The sequence below is a fragment of the Pollachius pollachius genome (genome assembly GCF_949987615.1).
Source record: "Pollachius pollachius genome assembly, chromosome: 11".
Lineage (NCBI taxonomy): Eukaryota > Metazoa > Chordata > Actinopteri > Gadiformes > Gadidae > Pollachius > Pollachius pollachius.
In genome coordinates, this window is record NC_136944.1 from 9,737,490 (window position 1) to 9,750,392 (window position 12,903).

General features: G+C 42.4%; 1 protein-coding gene across 1 annotated transcript; it reads right to left on the reverse strand.

Moving 5' to 3' along the window:
• Positions 1 to 450: 450 nt before the first annotated feature.
• sdr42e2 (short chain dehydrogenase/reductase family 42E, member 2) lies at positions 451 to 8,235 on the reverse strand (the record flags this gene model as incomplete). Its single annotated transcript, XM_079745631.1, has 11 exons — positions 451 to 684; positions 2,406 to 2,479; positions 2,639 to 2,702; positions 2,990 to 3,055; positions 3,465 to 3,602; positions 4,149 to 4,231; positions 5,494 to 5,569; positions 5,661 to 5,779; positions 6,146 to 6,203; positions 6,301 to 6,396; positions 7,792 to 8,235. 11 exons carry the CDS (start codon positions 8,233 to 8,235, stop codon positions 451 to 453), a joined length of 1,452 nt encoding a protein of 483 aa, XP_079601757.1.
• Between the last annotated feature and the right edge of the window lie 4,668 nt (positions 8,236 to 12,903).

Below are 12,903 nucleotides of genomic sequence, written 5' to 3' on the forward strand. Positions count from 1 at the left end.
TAACATGTTTATTGATATTAACATTTGATTACTGTTATCGGCATAGCATTTTCACATTTAGTTTGCAAAAATATTCAAATTCAAGCAAATCCATATTGATTTCTTAATGGTTTCAATCATATTGATACATGCATCAATAACAACAAAAGCCATGATTTTGAGATGCAAATGCCCAATCTGATCACAACAAATCACAAAATGCAGCTCATCATTCCAAAAGATGAAGTCAACGTAGTGCCACTGACTTCAAGTCCTTCTACCTACTCCCTGAAATAAATGGACACTAAATGATGGATCCCTCCTCTCCACAACTCCAAATGTAATGAATCCCCTAATTCGGCATTTTAAATTCAAATGGATTACACAGATGCCATGTTTCCTCTATAGAGAGACATATGTTGGCCATTGAACATGTGTTATTGATCGTTTGGTGGTCTGTGATTGCCATCACTACATCAGAATCAGCACCAAGCTGAGACCCAGCATGAAGAGCAGGAGGACGAAGGTGTGAGATGAGGTGGGGAACTTCCAGCGGAGGCTGAGGTCCCAGGGGTCGGAGGTCAGCGTCTGGGTCTTGACGTAGTGCTCCACCGACTCCCCCAGGTCGTGCTGCTTGGGGCAGAAGCCCAGCTCTCTGCGGGCCTTGTCGATCTTGAAGGTGTGGCTCACAGCGACATTCCTCACCTGGCGTCAGGTGAGATTTATGGATCTGGATTAGCTGAGGGATATCTGGGGGCCACAAGTCGCGCTGGAAACATTGATCAAGCTGATCGATTGGAATGATTTTTTAATTGCCTATTTGCAGGTAAATTAGCCATTTTAAATGTAATTGTTTGATTGGTCAGAAAAAATGACACACATTTTTAAATGCTTCAGTTTTTTTGATGACTACGTAAAATTTGTAACTGCATAAAAGGCACGGTAACACAATGAAAGACAGAATGTTACCCTTTACATGCATTTCAACCTCTTCAACCCTTACATTATGAAAGGTTTATTTCGTCTTTAGCACTAATTAATTCCTGACAACAAAAGCCCCCTATACGAGCACATAGCACCTTCAATTTCATTCATTTAATAAATTTGTAATCCATTGGCCTTCAGCTTAGAAATGCCCTCACGTCACCTTGCAGCATCTCCGTCATCAGGCCTTGTATCTCCTTACTGTCTCAGGATTGGGTGACTGAATGGAAAGTTAACACATACTGGCGGAAGCCTGTGGACAGGCCAGATACTCAAGGACTCAGGTCACCCTGGGGCGGGACCTTGGCCTGTCTGACAGGCTTGGGCATATGTTTCTTCTGCCCGGTCTCTACCTTGCTGATACATTTACTGGTTTGTTTGCCCTTCCCGGGAGAGGAGCATAAATTCGAGCCTGAATTCAAATTTGGAAGATAAAGTCGGTTGCACACCAAAGTTGTCTCACACCCTTCGTGTCCGTCACAAGCTTTCCGTTGTGGCCCAAGCAAGTTTATATTTTATTCATGCTGCAAACAGTGATATCCTAGCAAACAGCCAGGAGATGTCTTAGAGAACGCATTGCGCGCGGTTCAGAGCAGCAGTCCCAGCTACAGTTTCCCCACTCATCACACATTCATGAAGCCCTCCGAGGCTTTGTCGCCAACCGGGTCCCTTTATTAATATGGTCTTTTTAGGGTGTTTAGAAATGTTACCGTTAATGTTCTAGTGTCAAGCTACACCACAGTCGTGTCATAACACCCCTCGTTAAGATACCTCATGTATCTGTATCTGCATGACGCCTAAGAAAGGTGGTATTTCATTAGCTGAGACCAACCAAGCAGCGCCTAACGATCATAAACAGTTACTCCCTATCTATCCATAGTTTAATTGGTTTTAGAATTCTGCATAATTAATGGATGAGGGGGGAGAGAGTCTGGCATTTAGAAGAGGAAAGCTGTGAGACTGAGGGATTAATCTAAACTCTTCAGCTCCACTCAGACTCGTGCCCACAGTGACACATGCAGGCATGCACAGATGTAGTGCATGCCTGCATGTGTCACTGCGTGCACTCATACCCACACAAATACACAGACACATGCACGCAAACACAAACACACACACACAGACATGCATAGACAGACACACACACACACACACACACACAAACACACACATACCAACAAATAGAGGATCACACAATTTTCAATGTTAATAGCGGTGGTATGTCTATTCTTGATTGTTTGACTAGATAGGTTATAGAGCAGGTATGATAGACCAACGGATTTCACCTGAGATCAATGTGTCAATAAGTAGAACAATGGTCCCTTACACAGACAAGCACATTGGGTGTTTTGCAACATGTGAAGATAGTTACCTTTATAAATAGAGAAAATTAAGCATTGTTAGTGAGGTAGTTGTGTTTGGCTTTGAATGAGTGTATTCACCTCATTTCTTGTGAAAAGAAGCGGGGTTTCAGCAATTGGTCTCAGAGCTAGATGAAGGTATTCCAGTATGGTGGCTGACAGGGGGGAAATACACATGTAAGTCTTACAGTTTTGCTTAAAAATAACAAACTAATAATAAAAAACAAATATCAAAAAAAGAAAATGAACTAACAAAACTAAAAAGACAATCAGACACACAGGCAAATAAACAAGGTTGTCAAGAAAGTAGTTACCTATCCAATAGACCAGTGAAACTGGCAGGTGAACCATCGGTCTTCTGTGACCAAACATTTTATACTGCAACGATAACAGGGCAGATACATGTCATAAAACAAAATGATGACTCCTCAATAATACATTGATACTGATAAAGTTTGATGGCAGCTTGTTGATTATGTTGGGTGTTTGATTTCCAGCCAAAGGTTATTGAGTTGGATCACCAAGGTCAGCAGTCTGCATCCTGATATCCAACAGGTCATGACCCCCTATCTGTCCCTCAATGACCTGTGTCTAAATTTACTGTGAGCCACTTTGGTAAAAGCATCTTATCAATGACTAAATAGTAGGAGTGAATAGTTACTTACCAATGGATTAAGCCACTCAAACACATTGACTGACACACCGTCGTTAATAAAATAGGCCTGGCCACTCTGAAAGAGGAAGAAAAATCCAGTCCATTAAAAGTGGGCAATACAAACACAAACACGGATGCACGCATGCACAAACGCACACACAAACACAAACACACAAACACAGCTCACTCCAACCTTGCATTCCTCTCAGGGTAATAGGCCAACATGTGTTTCAACCTATACCTACAAGTACGGCCAATGTTTACAATCATTACTATTTGAATATTATATATTTGATTTAAAATGTCTTATAATCCTGCAGTGGATTGGTCCCAAAAATGTAAAAAAAAACTGAAAATAAAGATGAATCATCCATTCATTCATTCATACACACACATATATTTCCGTAGTGTTGAATGTATGGCCCAGTTGTACTTTTCTTTCTTTCAGGTTTTGGTCAGGCAGCTAGGTGCATTAAGTCACTCACGGCTATGCCCTGTTTCTGGGCTGTGAGAGCCTCAGCCGCCAGCACATGCGCCATCACCAGGTTGTCAACGTGCACCCAGTTCATTTTAGCCCGGGCCTCACCGAACTGGAAGCCTATCAACCCACGTCTCAGGTTCTCCTGCAGAGAGGTGGAGGAGAGGAGGATTACGTAGTGGTGACTAGGGCGTTCGAATTATCAGTAAGTCGCTTTTGGCGGAAAGTGTCTTCTAGAAAGCAAAATGCGAAACAGAGGAGAGGGAAGGGGTAGAGATTGATAACAAGTCATTATGTGGGATGGAGAGGAGGGGGTGTATGCGTTAAAAATAGGGTACATCTGTACCCTATCTGTACACTTCATTACAATACATGTCTATATTTTCCACCAAGAAGTCATTGGCCTCAAACAACAAAACACAAGCAGAACCGGGGCTCCATCACGGTCCAAACCCTACACTCCTCAACCTCCCCCCGCCCCCATCCATCTAGAAAACCAGAAAACAGACAGGGATGAAAGAACAGACAGCAACTGGATACCTGCCAACGTCTGATTAATAATGTACATTCTCCAGGCAAACCTACATTCTGCCACCACAGCCCATCGTCAACTGGGATGGAATAAGACATGAGTTGAAATGTGTCTTGTTGTTTTGTTTTGTTTTTTTGTTTATCTGTGGGGGTTCTTCACCATCATTCTGTGGAAATGTCTCCTCTCTCCGGGCCCATAGATGCCAGAGGAACGCAAGGCGCAACTTCTTAAGCGACCGCCACCTGTGCTCAACATAAATGAGAAGAATAATACAATTTACGAACCGTTTTATTAACCGGAAATATTTGTTCAATCTACATTGGGAAACAGGAAGTTATGTGTTTGCATTCCTATCAGGGCTTCCCGGCAGAACCCTGGATAGGCTCCAGTATGAACATAAATAAATGGCCAAGATTCCGATTCCCAGATTCCTGACGCCCTTGCCCTCAGTATCTCACAGAGCTCCTCAGCAACTAGACTCCCTTCCGGATCTCTGTTCCTCCGACACTGGACTGCTCACCGTCCATATTTTCATAATGAATAAAAAAGAGCTGAGTTGCTACCAGCGGATCATTTACCAGATAATTCTGGGAAAGTACCCACTTTCTTTAAAATTATCTTTTTTCCTTCTATCCTTGATCTCCATTGACAATCCTTTGTCGATGCAAAGGCATATTACATACATGTACATTAACCTTTGCTACAGCAACTTCCAGCAAATGGTGCGCAGAACAAGTCTTTTTACCAGTGACGTTTTCTTTAATTTTCAACCAGCAACTAACAACAACCAAAAAAACTTCAAACATATCTGTTCACTCAGGCACACACACAAACACACACAGAAAGGTGTAAAGGCAGAGGATTGTAAATCCATACACGCCAGGTGAAATCTATACAGCTCCGGAGAGGGTTTTATATAACCCTTTTAGATGTTATATCCAAGATCTATGTCACAAATCGTGTAATAATTAATGCAGCGTATTTAAATAATGCATGAATAGCATATCCTCAGCGGGCGAAGCTGGAACAGTAGACTGGTGTGTGTGCGTATATATAGTCGAACGAAACCCGGTCTACAGGTTTTTAGAATAATTGAATACATTAGCGAGACCAGTCAGTGAGTAGGTATAGAGTTGCCACAAAGAAAGGAAATAAAGGCTTAACAGCTGTTCTGTTTTGGCGTTGCTGCTGGGTAATGAATTGTAGCCCATGAATGAAGCGCAGACCGCCAAAAAGTCAATTCATCTCCAGTCAAGCTTAGCTCTTTATCAGATGTAGGTTCTAAATGGGCTGCAGAAAGCACACATTTAAATACTCTCTAAGTGAGTTGTATTTTTACACTGCGCTAACCAAGTAACGGCTCACACAAACCCTGCGGGAAAAGGACATTTTTAAGGAAATGGACGCATGAAGTGTAGAGTGTAATTGGGCGGTCAAAACATTACAATAATAGCATATCACATGATTCAAAAAGTTTCGTCATGGTGGTTTCATGCACCCCAACCTTTTAGCCCGCATCCGTTGGCTGCACGGACCATCTGGTCTGCAATAGATTTGGTTCTCGAGTAGTGGTCTAAATACTGAAATAGAAAGCATACTCACACGGTTTAGATGCATTATTTTGCCTTGCAGGCAAACCCATAGATGTTGTACTGGGACTCACCCACTCACCATGTTCAGTGGGGCGCAGGGCTGGGACTCCTCGTCCCCGTCCTCGATCGGCTGGCCCGTGAAGGCCACGTTGATGGTGCTCGTGTACACCAGCCGAGAGATGCCTCGCTCCTTGCAAACTAGAAAACATGGAAAGGTCAATTCATTGGAGAAGGCACATTCATATTCGTATGATTGTAATTGTGAAGGACAAGGCACAAGGAGAGCAAAATACAGCCAAGGATATGAATTATCCTGCGTGCATGATGCTGCGGCCACACACTTTTACTTTGGTACCCCGCCTGATGCTTTTACTTCACTTATGCATATTCTTCAAGGTTTGATTTATATATGTAAATATCAGTTTGATTGCTGCAAAAATGAATCCCACAAGATTGCAATGTAAACTGAAACAATAAATGTGCAATAGCAACCACTAATTCATGTTCAATATATCATCATTTGATGTGTGTTGAAAACATGATTGCTTTGGTCTGATTTCTTACCATTGATGATGTTGTTTGTACCGCTGACGTTGATGGATTCAACGAGTTCCTTCCTCAGCTTCGTCAAAAGAAGGTAAAAACAATCATAAGAAATCCTAAAAACTCCACATCCATTCATATCCTGGAATAGTGAGTCAACATCGCTACTCCCTAACCTGTTCTGGACCAGACATGCCGCAGGAGGCTGTGTGGAAGACACACTCCACTCCTTCACACGCCCTGAAGAGCGATACATAGTCCCGGATGTCCCCCTGAAAGTGACAAAAGAACCGTCCTTATGTTATTCTACAGTCATGGTTATTGTTAATGGCCAACATGTGATGCCCCTTAATATAAGGAAAACCAGGCTCACATATTCGTCTTGACACCCTTTAATCATGACATGTGTCCACTATGAGGGAGAGTGGGCCTGTAGTCGTTCTTGAGCAAGATGCCCCAGGCCCGTATACCAGCCCCTTATCGTATCTATTTCATCAGAAGTCACTTTGGAATAAAAAGCCTCCTCTAAATGTCTCGACTTTATTGAGGACAGCAGGTTGTTTGTGGAGCGGGTGGAGGTGAGGTTGTGAGGTGTATTAAGTGGCTCAAGCAACCTGGTGCGTTAGCATCGATGGTCGTATAATTAAGGTGAGAGCTGGATACAAGACATGATCCCATTTGCTCAGTGGCACGGGGTCTGGCCCTGGTAACCTGAATCAGGGCCCCGCCCCAGGTACTTAGCACCTGCTGCTTGGGGTGGATCATTCACCTGGTCCTGGTGTTCACTAAGTTATTGGTCCCCCACACACATCAGCGCATGTAACCAGTGTATTTATAGTTATGTAATATTTCACCAAGAATCCTTTTATTCCTTTGATTTATTTTTGTATTTTTGTTTAATTTCATTTGTTTAGTGGGCATGTTAATTCAGATGTTGTAATGTAACATGCTCGGGAGTCTGAGAGATGCCCTGCTGGAGAGAGAGTGTGAGACGGACAGCACTGACGTTTAGATTAATGTGTTCCCACACAAAATAAAAGCTCTCGTGGCAAAGCAGCAGTTGTCTCCCGGCTCATTGTAAACACAACGCAGAATTAGCCAATGCAAGTTAAGGCCGGCTACACGCACACACACCCACACACAGACACACACCAGGACGTGCACAAAGGAAACGCACTGGCACACACACACACACACACACACACACACACACACACACACACACATACACACACCCACACACACACACATACACACTCACGCATATATTCACACACACAAACACACACACACACACACACACACACACACACACACACACACACAGTAATTCAACCAATCACAGCATACACAGCAAGTTTCGATGAAACGTATGCTATTTACACTGCCAATAGTCTATTACACATCAATAAAAGTTCATTTGAATAGCATTGACATAATTCTTCCAAACATAGTTAAATGTTATTTAAACGTGAAAAAATGCATATTGTTCTGAACAAATATTAGCTATAATAACATTATACTTCACATAAACAACACATTTCAGAGTAGGCTTACATATCTAATGTGTATGGCTATATGTCAACTTTAAGTAATAAACGAAAGTTTTTTGGGTTATTATTCTTTTTACACTGTTCAATATTAAGAAATCTTTCGTCACAACCAACCTCATAAAACACTGCTCCATCCGGAAGATCCGCTTGGGGCGTTTGTATATCCAGCAGGATGACTTTCATCCCCCTGCTCGCGAGTTCTCTCCCCAGCTTGAAGCCAAAGTATCCCCCTCCACCTGTCACGAGCACCTTCCCCGGGCTCCCACTGCCCAGCGATGCCCTCTCTCCCTGCTCAGACCCCTCCACCTTCCCCCCGCTACTGCTACCGTTGCTGCACCTGACCCCCACCGGTCCGCTCGCCACGTGTCGGTTGGCAAAAGTGGATTTAGAGCCGGTCACGGTGGTCTTGAAGCGATTGGGTCGGCCCATGGCTCCGGGTGTGTGTGAGGGTGAAGGCGGCGGAGTGGGGGTACGGTCGTTCGCAAGCGACACACGACGCCTCTCGGGGTCGAAGCACCAATGCAGGGGGTCAGCGCCACCTGTGCACGGGATCTGCATCCACCTGAGTTTAGAGATCCAACCGACTTGCGCTGATCAAAGAAATAATAAGCAGACAAAACAAATGGAGAAAGTTTGATAAAATGCTATTCGGATGCAGGCTGTATCCATATGGGTGCACTAGCTTACATTAAGTTTTTGTTTTTAAAATTGTCAGCATTTGACAATGTTTTTAGAAATATATTATTTTTGTGATCTCGGCCAATTTCTTTCATTTCATTTTAATCGGACCCTTTGATAATACATTTAAAAAATAAACTTTTAAATTAAAAAACGTTGACCCATCGTGATAAGAGGTCCTTATAGCCAATAAGGGGCCTGTAGGCCTATAAATTAACATTGTGATCATTATCTTACCGTATAACCGTTCCGTTGCATACAGTATGCGAGAGAGACCTTTTCCGAGGACAGTGTGTGTGAGATCATCCCCAACGTAACAATTAGGCTACGTGCCTTTATATATATTACCTCTAATTGTCTTGAAGGGAGTCGCCGCCTACTGCAAGGTTGCGGAACCACTCAGAATATGAAGCCAGAAAAACCTCCTACAATTCTTTATTACCTGTTAATGAACTGATTTGAATCAATTAAACTATTCAATTAAACTATTTTCCATGAACACTACAGTGGATTACGTCATACACATTTCCACAGAGAGAAATAAATAACCAAGAAGAACATTCATTTGGGAAATAAACTAAAACAATGTATAATGGTTGGGGGGTATTCAGATAGATTCAGATGATTGGACAGAAAGATTTCTACTTTATGGCCATTCCACCAGCCATTGCTATTTGACCCATAGTTGTTATTCTGATATTGAGTCAAATTGTGATCACTGTCCTATACAACATTTCAGCTATTGCAAATTAATTAAACAATTCCTTTATTCAGTCGGACCTTGCTGAGAATTTTGAACCAGCAACTCTATCACAGACTTCAAAGTCTGAGCAATCAAAGCTTCTCCTAATTAAGGAGGTCAGTCAGTAAAAAGTACATACTATCATTAATAAACTAAATAGCTCTACGGCAAAGGATGTGTTGGGGTTGGACACAGTGGTGGCTGGCGATTACATTTGTGGGTGGTCTGGCGGTCCTCCCCCAGAAAAAAATGTATTTGGTAGATTTGATTTCCTGTATTGTGGTGCCTTTTGAGGATGGCCACTACCTAAAAATTCATTCAGATTCATTGCCTCCATCCGGACTTGCAGGATATGCATATACAAACCTACTTTATGGCCATTCCACCAGCCATTGCTATTTGACCCATGGTAGTTATTATGATATTGAGGCAAATCATGTCCTATAGCATCCAATTTTGTGAGTCTCAAGGTCTATTTCAAATGCAGTTAGATGCTTTTACAACTCTCTGCTAGTTAGCTATCTATCTCATCTCAACCTAGTTGTGTTGCGCGAATGCTGCTGAGGCAGGTAGCCTATTTGATTGATTCGCTAAATTGTCCAATGATGTGGTGATAAAAAAATAAAGAAAAACAATGTCATTGGTCTGGAGCGCACAAATGGGCGACCTGATGTCGAAATTGTTATGCGCCAATGAAAAGCCGTCTCTGCTTGATAGACCTCACATAGACTTCATTGTTACCGGCGCCCCTGACTTGAAGGAAGTCTTTATCTCAAATGACCAATAACAAGCCTAGCCCAAAGAATTGACGTTCAGATGCATTCAAATGGTTACTGGCAGCGTCAAGTAGGCTACGGTATATCACATAATTAAACGTGGATAAACGCTATTTATTTTTGATGATTTATTTCGCGTATTGAGCCCTCTATTGACCCACCGCCACTGACTGACAGTATTCTGGTAATTACTGAACAAACGAGAAAGAAAACAATATCGGAATGCAGAATGCAAGGGCAAAAATCTCCAAGGATCCAGGGCCCCCTGTCGTATGAGGTAAAGAGCTCGCCGGAGAGCTCTGCGCCCCAAATCCACGGAGTCGGCAAGCGTTATGGAGGGCCCATCTGAACACTGGGTCGACGAGTGCGCGATGTTGCATCACGTGGAAAGAACTGTGTTATCAAGGCCAGAAATACTAACTAATAAATATTGTAACGGTAAAAAAAAAAAATCTACACTGTGTCTCATAAAAAAGAAAACTAAGACCTTCTTAAAATAATCCTGAGAAGAAGAAGGAGCATGTGGATGTGACGTCAGCCTCTCCCAGCTGATCGTGCTGGCCATGGTACTGGCGGGAGATGCTCAGAAGTCAGCCGAGGAATACGATCTTTTTGATGTATAACGTTTCTGATGGATGATATTTTTTTCTGTTTTAAATCAGGCTACTAATTTGTTTGCGCTGTTCATGTGCTCTATTAATGTTTTTAGTAGGTTGTGTGTTCCAAATTTTTTATTTTCTCAAATTCTCACCAAAAATGCAGTAAGCTGTCATGCCTTGCAATGCAATTCCATTGTTCTAAGCTTGTGTGTGTTTGTGTGTGTTATCATATGAATATATATACATATGATAAAATATATATATAAATATATATGTGTGAGTGTGTGTGTGTCTGTCTGTGTGTGTGTGTGTGTGTGTGTGTGTGTGTGTGTGTGTGTGTGTGTGTGTGTGTGTGTGTGTGTGTCTGTGTGTGTGTGTTTGTGTGTTTGTGCCTGCCCATCCAGGGAAAGTGTATTGGGATTGCTTGTTGAAGTGGCCTTGGAGCAGCTGATCACCAGGGTGAAGACAGAAAATGCTATGGTGCTGCATCCCATAATAGGTTATCATCAATAGCGGCAATACTTAAACAACACCAGTATCCAGGGACTCTAAATTGCTCAAGTGTATCAAGTAGTCTAAAGATAGAGTATTATTTTATCAGATGTTAATGGTCGACTATACATCCGCAAAATCTGCCTCTCTTTTGAGTCCCGAGTTACCACCATTCTAGGAAGTGCTGTGGGCTGGGTGTGCAAACACACTGGGCATACGTGAGCATTCCCACTCCAACTGTAGCATGTGTGAGAAGCATGGCACATGTGGTTGCTAGGCGACCAAAGTTTCTTCAGGTTTTTTTTGTGTCGCTGGTCAGCCTTGAATAGCCATGTTCATGCAACTCAAAAGCTAACATATAGTAGAAAGAAACTTAGAATGATTGTCATATTAGTCTTGAGTACCGTTTGGAGACGATGATGGTTCTCAGACAGCATGGAAAGCAAGCCAACCCCCAAATAATTTTTATTTAGCCAAGTGAGGAACGACTTGTTATGCAGTTGTTTTATAGGTGTGATCATGTAGGTGCAACATGTTGACCTGAACGACCAATAAATGCCTGACTGTGCAAGAAAAAATAAGATAGGAGCGTGGTGATTCTTTTTTGGATGCAGAGGACAAATTACTTTATAATTGGCCTGATCTTAATCGCTCCAAACAAACTTGTTTATCCTGTTAGGATAAGGTGAGTTTTTGCTTTTAATACTCCATAACAGGCTCTCGTTGTTTTCTCTGTCGTTGGCATAGCTGCACTCTATTCTGTTCATTGTCGGTATTGGCTTCGCTGAAAGCTAAAAGCTTAAAGCTATGAAAGACTAAATAAATAGTAAAATTCAATTGGCCTGAGTGACTTTACTATTTATTTCGTTCTTATTAGCCTTTACGCAAAGTGTGTGTGTGTGTGTGTGTGTGTGTGTGTGTGTGTGTGTGTGCGCGCGTGTGTGTGTGTGTGTGCGCGTGTGTGTGCGTGTGTGTGTGTGTGTGTGAGACTCCTTGTGTCTGTATTTGTGTCTGTCTGTATGTGTGTCCGCTGGTGTGAGTCACTTAAGCCCTGAAGCCTGCAGGAGGCACTGTTCAGTGTCCTGATGGAGCTGTTGCAGCAGAGGCCCAGGCTGCATACCGAGGAGGTACGATTTGTAATCCAATTAACTCCCAAAAGCTGGAATTGTTTTAACATTTTTACATTTGAAAATATTTGGTAATATTACAGGAAATAAAGTCTGGTCTAAAAGCCATTTTCCATTTTCTGTGTGTGTGTGTGTGTGTGTGTGTGTGTGTGTGGGTGCGTGCGTGCGTGCGTGTGTGTGCGTGCGTGCGTGTGTGTGTGTGTCTCCCTTTCACCATACTTTATCGAATGCTTTTACTAATTGTACTGGTGTTTTTGTGGGGCGGTTATTTATGAAAAAACAACTTGCCCTCAATACTATTTCTTGCTGATCATGTGACAGCGTACAGGGGTCTGGTGGACAAAGCGTACCTGATGGCCCTGGAGAGCATTTAGGGAGGAAGATTTAGGAAGAAGGGGGAGGTCTCTACCAAAGCCTACCAGGTCCCATATAATGCCCTTATTGACCTGGTCTGTGTCCTTCATATCCTCCCACCTGCATGTTATGGCTTACGGTATTAATTTCATATTTTCACCAGTGAAATATATCAATTATTTTCTCCTGCTCCTTATCATCGTATTGAGATGGGCAAATAAAGGCTTGACGTAGCAGGCTAAATGAAAATGTTCTATGCATTAAAACAAAATAGAAAATGGCACAGATTGCATAAAATTGGGTTTAGTCAGCAGAATTTATTCTCAGAAATAATCAGGAAATCACACTTTAGTGAAACATGTGTCCTTAAAGATTGATTTTATTGTACAAACTGCTTGTCTTCTTTTTGGCAGCATACTTGTCCTGCCTTAACAAACCGGGTATAAGGGAAAGGTTTG